The sequence below is a fragment of the Podarcis raffonei genome, chromosome 8 (assembly GCF_027172205.1).
Source record: "Podarcis raffonei isolate rPodRaf1 chromosome 8, rPodRaf1.pri, whole genome shotgun sequence".
Lineage (NCBI taxonomy): Eukaryota > Metazoa > Chordata > Lepidosauria > Squamata > Lacertidae > Podarcis > Podarcis raffonei.
In genome coordinates this window covers 80,518,151-80,523,893 of record NC_070609.1, presented here as the reverse complement: position 1 = coordinate 80,523,893, position 5,743 = coordinate 80,518,151, and the positions used below count along the sequence as shown (strand labels likewise).

At 48.4% G+C, this 5,743-nt stretch overlaps 1 protein-coding gene across 2 annotated transcripts; it reads left to right on the top strand.

Moving 5' to 3' along the window:
• The first annotated feature begins 657 nt into the window (after positions 1–657).
• Positions 658–5,054, top strand: LOC128419881 (C-type natriuretic peptide 1-like). 2 transcript variants are annotated; one of them, XM_053401094.1, is made up of 3 exons: positions 658–1,010; positions 2,406–2,724; positions 4,417–5,054. In XM_053401094.1, exons 1-2 carry the CDS (start codon positions 918–920, stop codon positions 2,703–2,705), a joined length of 393 nt encoding a protein of 130 aa, XP_053257069.1. In that variant the 5' UTR covers positions 658–917; the 3' UTR covers positions 2,706–2,724; positions 4,417–5,054. The 2 variants fall into 2 exon arrangements, with proteins under 2 accessions (XP_053257069.1, XP_053257068.1); XM_053401093.1 differs by having other exon boundaries at positions 661–1,010; positions 2,406–2,720; positions 4,417–5,050.
• The last annotated feature ends 689 nt before the right edge of the window (positions 5,055–5,743 follow it).

Here is a 5,743-nt window from a genome sequence, read left to right as displayed (position 1 = left end):
AGCTAAAGTGGTGCTTCAGGTTAAGAACAGTTTCAGGTTAAGAACGGACCTCCAGAACGAATTAAGTACTTAACCCAAGGTACCACTGTATATCCCACCTAGAGTTCCCTAACAGGGACTCCAAGCAGTTTACAGCCAAAAAATTATTTCACTCCATTTATCTGTAGAAGGTGTTGCACACAATCCTTTCCCTTACACATTTTTTTCTTTACAAGAACCCTGTGAGGTAGGCTAGGTGGAGAGGATGTAATTGCTCACAGTAACCGAAGTAGATGTGTATATGAGGTTCATGTGTGCGGCGAGATCAAGTGCAAGAGACGCTTCCTGATCAGACAAATCAGAGAAATGTTGGAGGGTAGGGGAATGTCCTTTGCCTGAAACCCTGGAGGGCCACTGCTGCCGGTCAGTGTAGACAATACTGAGCTAAGATGGACCAGTGTATAAGTCAGCATAAGTCTACTTCCTGTTTTCCTTTGGGGATATTTCTCCGCAGGCTTTCTATATATTACATGTTCTACCGGAGTATCCTAACAGTGGTAGTAATTTTGCTGCTGCCAGCCGGCAGAGAATTGAACCAAACTGACAGGTGGAGGTGTCTGGAGGCGAAAAACCAGAGAAGATTTCCAGCTCAAGATCGCAAGCAAAATTCCTCTTTTTGTTACCAGCTGATACCTGCCGAGGGAGAGAGAGAAAGAGAGTGCATTAGCAAAGATGCTTTGCAAACTCCCCTCCTCCCTGACAAGGGATGAGATGCACTCAAGCCAATCGTTGGGCATCTTCCAGGAGCTCAGTGGTGGACCTGGGGAGGGGTCAAGGGAGATATAAAAGCCAGTCAGAGAACCAGCTGGCTCACCTTGCCGCAGGGGAAAGGCTCAGGGGATCCAGCTAGGAGTGGAGGCAAGGCAGCCACGCAGAAGATGAACCCCAAAGTTATGTACTCCCGCTGGGTCTTGCTGCTGCTGCTTTTTGCTCACCAACAAGGAAGAGCCAAGCCAGTGACCAATGTCCAGGTAAGTGGAGGGGGTAATGGATGGGGTCAGAAGGATCTGGCTGCATTTCAAAGCGATCCAAACCGGAGCCACACTTCCCAAAGCAATTCGTGAACCAAAAAGCAGCCTTTGAAACTTGCACGCACTGCTCTGAATTTTGCAATGCAAGTTCTCCAGCTGGGTAATGGGCATCAATAAATGTTCGTGCTAGGGTAAAGCACGCACATAGAAATGCATAGATTTCTTTTGAGAGAGAGAGAGAGAGAGAGAATATAGAAATGCACTGCAAAAAGAGATATTGCAAAAATGTGCACATGAGGCAAAATTGCAAAGGTTTTATTTTATTGCAAATATTTCATTGCAAAGGAGATTATGGTTAGGGGCTGGTTTGGGAGCAGTGGTTAGAGTGTTGGACTTTGACCCTGGGAGACCAGGGTTCAAATCCCCCCCCCACTCAGCCACGAAGTTCACTGGGTGTGATCTTGGGCTGGTTGCTGTGAGGATAAAACGGGGAGGAGGGGGCCCACCATAGCTTTCAACTTTTCCCTTTTTTTAAGGGAAATTCCCTTATTCCGAATAGGATTCCTTGCAAGAAAAGGGAAAAGTTGACAGCTATGGGACCCATGGATGCCACCCCAGGCTCCTCAGAAGAATGGTGGGATAAAAATGCAGCAAATAAATAAAGATTATTAGGAGACCTTTGCGCTAAGTTTTCAAGTGTAATTCGTTTTTCGTTTTGGTTGTGGCTTTTTTCATTGCAAACTAATGTTGAGATGGGAGGAAGGAGAAATCGAAAGTGACAGATCTGTCCCATCTTTAGGTAAGAGGAAGGAACAGCCCCCAGAAAAAAGCCAAGTGGGGTTTTCCAGTGGAATGAAGGAAAGAGGCTCTTTGGGGGTATAAAGACTCACCTGGACTGAAGTTGGAGGTGATGCAAAAAGGGAGGGAGCCACCCCAGTAGTTAGAAGCAAGTCAAATTTTATAGGCGTCAGCTTGCAGGGAAGGGGGGAAGCAGAGAGGGCGAGAGGAGGGGGGGTCTTGGCTTTGCTGGTGCTTATTTTGTTTCTTTTGTTTGCTGGTGCTTATTTGGTTTCACCCCACGACGGGGTGAGCTCCCGTTGCTCAGTCCCAGCTCCTGCCAACCTAGCAGTTCGAAGGCACGTCAAAGTGCAAGTAGATAAATAGGTACCACTCTGGTGGGAAGGTAAACGGCGTTTCCGTGTGCTGCTCTGGTTCGCCAGAAGTGGCTTAGTCCTGCTGGCCACATGACCCGGAAGCTGTACGCCGGCTCCCTCGGCCAGTAAAGCGAGATGAGCGCCGCAACCCCAGAGTTGGCCACAACTGGACCTAATGGTCAGGGGTACTTTACCTATTTTGTTTCTCTTCCTTCTCCCTGCACCCTCCTGTATTTTTCAGAGCCTGTCTAAGTGGTTAGAGGAGGACCTTGAACAGCCAGCAGGGTCCGAGGAAACAGAGCAGGACCAAGATGAGACCCTCCTAACCGGGGCAGCCTTGGAACAACAGGATGCTTTGCTGCCATGGGCCAGGAGACCCCAGGAAGGGGTGCCCCTCTCAGAAAGCAATTTCCAGAGGCTCTTCAATGACCTCCTGGGCTCCTCCCGGAGGTATCGGGGAAGGAGCAAAAAGGGCCTTTCGAGAGGATGCTTCGGGGTCAAGCTGGACCGAATCGGGGCTCTGAGTGGGCTGGGGTGCTGAAAGGCAGACCAGCAGGTAAGTGTCCACAACCAGAAGATTCTGGCCTGGTTGCGTCAAGACTGGATGGTTGTAATGCGCTCCACGTGGGGCTTCCTTTGCACGTGAACCGGAAGCCGCAGTCCGTGCAGAATTCTGCAGCACAATTGCATACAATAGCTGTGCTCAGGGGTCTGCTACCGAGCCAAGTTCAAGGTGTTACTATTAGTATATAAAGCCCTTAACAGCTTGACCAGTTTACCTATGAGAACACCTCACCCCCCAAATATGCCCAAACGATTGCTTTGATTGATGGAACTGGCACTACCAAATATGCCACAGAATCCCTGTTCTGCATTTATAAAAAGTCCATCCTTCAGTGTGGCAGCAGCACCTTTGGAACTCCCTGCCTATTGACCTCAGACAGGTGCCTTCACTGAACTCTTTTTGGTGTCTGCCGAAAACAGATAAGCCCAGCCAGATGTTTAAAAAGTCGGTGTGAGTTTTGATCTGTTTCTAATCTTCTTTTTTAGCTTTTCGAAAGTGATTGATCTTTCTTACTGATAATCTTTTTTTGTAAACCTCTTTGAGGTTTTTGTTTTACAATCAAGTGGTATATATGTTTTAATATATATATTAATATATTATACTATATATATATATATATATATATATATATATATATATATATCAGGCAGGAGTTTCATGGGGTTCATAGAGGCTTGGCAGCCATCTCTCAGGGATGGTAGACCATCAGAGCCGCAGACATTCTCCCTGACACAGGGTTTGCCAACCTTACTTGTAGCCTGGTTCCAATATCGAGAAATGGTTCTGGGCACTAGAATGCAAGCAACTCTTTGGGCTACAACATAATGTCCCTCTCTCAATCCGTTACTCAGGGAGGGGGATTCTGTGAGCACCAAGGAAGGCTCCTAACAGAACAGAGGATGCTATAAAAGATGCTAGTCCTCATGGTTCTGTGTGATTTACCATATTTTTCGCTCTATAAGGCACACCAGACCACAAGACGCACCTAGTTTTTGGAGGAGGAAAACAAGAAAAAAAATATTCTGAATCTCAGAAGCCAGAACAGCAAGAGGGATCGCTGCGTGGTGAAAGCAGCGATCCCTCTTGCTGTTCTGGCTTCTGGGATAGCTGCGCAGCCTGCATTCGCCCCATAAGACGCACACACATTTCCCCTTACTTTTTAGGAGGGAAAAAGTGACTCTTATAGAGCAAAAAATACGGTAAATGGAAACGTAGGAAGCTGCCTTCTACTGAGCTTTGGTCCATCTAGCTTAGTACTGCCAACCCTGACTGGCAGCGGCACTCCCGGGTTTCAGGCAAGGGATGTCTCCAGCGTTACCTGGAGACGCTGTTGAGGATCGAACCTGAGACCTTCTGCATGCAAAGCAGGTGTTCTTTCACTGAGCTTTGATGTTTCCCCGCAGGGACCTCGTGGGCAACCTCTGCCCTAATACACACCCAGCTCTTTAGGCAGAGTTTGCGATCTGCATTTCTTACATTAAAAATAATATTCCTTGGGGGAGGGAATCGACCAAGCCAATTAAATCGGGGCGCCTTCTCTTCCACTTGCAGGAAAAGGTTTTCAGCCAATTAACCTTGCCAAGGAAGGCAGCTAAGCATGACAGACGCGCTGAGCTTCCTCTCTCACAAGGCTCTGGCTGCTTCAGAACATGATGTGTTTTCGTTTCCCTTTCTTCTCCCTCCGCAGGACCCATCGCCGGCAGGACCCATCGCCTCCCAGAGAGATAACCAACACCCCCATTCATCGCCAAGGCATCCCCACCTTCAAGCAAAAACCTTCACACCTCCTGCATCTGCCCATCTCCCTAGTGCGATTCGATCTGTCCGGACTCATTCCCCCACACACTCGAAGCTGCTTTCTTCCCCCGCATACAAGTCATGTTTAAACTGCTGCCTTCATGACCAGAAGCAGTTAACTTTCTTCTTTAAGAGTTAGCCAGATTCAGGGAAGATGGGGGCAGCGCCCGTTAACTACGATAACAAAACAGAGACTCCAAGGACAGGAGCAGTATACCCTGAATACCAAACCCTAGAGGGGAAACAACAGCTGAAGGGAGGCTATATGAGAAGCATCCTGCTAGCAGGCCAATCTAGTTCAGCATCCTGTTCTCACAGTGGCCAATCAGATGCTTACAGGAGCAGGACATGGATGCAGTTTGGGATTCCCACTTGTGATTCTGACAGGGGAGGTAGAACACCTAACCATCATGGCTATTAGCCATTGATACCCTTCTCCTGGGACGTGGGTGGTGCTGTGGGTTAAACCATAGAGCCTAGCGCTTCCCGATCGGAAGGTCGGCGGTTCGAATCCCCGCAAGGGGGTGAGCTCCCGTTGCTCGGTCCCTGATCCTGCCAACCAAGCAGTTCGAAAGCACAAAGTGCAAGTAGATAAATAGGTACCACTCTGGCGGGAAGGTAAATGGCATTTCCGTGCACTGCTCTGGTTTGCCAGAAGTGGCTTAGTCCTGCTGGCCACATGACCTGGAAGCTGTACACCAGCTCCAATAAAGCGAGATGAGCGCCGCAACCCCAGAGTCATCCGTGACTGGACCTAATGGTCAGGGGCATAGCTGTCAACGTTTCCCTTTTTTAAAAGGGAAATTCCCTTATTCCAAATAGGATTCATCGCAAGAAAAGGGAAAAGTTAACAGCTATGGTCACAGGTCCCTTTACCTTTACCTTTACCCTTCTCCTCCATGAATTTCATAGAATCTTAGAGTTGGAGGGGAGCCTAAAGGACATCTAGTCCAACCTCCTGCAATGCAGGAATCACGGCCCAAGAATCCCTGACAGATGGCCATTCAGCCTCTGCTTAAAAGCCTCCAAGGAAGGAGAGTCCATCACCTCCTGGGGGAGTCCGCTCTGCTGTCCAAACAGCTCTTACTGCCAGAAAATTATTACTGATGTTTGGTCAGATTCTCCTTTCTTGTAACTTGGATCCATGGGTTCGAGTCCTACCGTCCAGAGCAGCAGAAAACAAGCTTGCTCCATCTTCCAATTTGCCTAATCCTCTT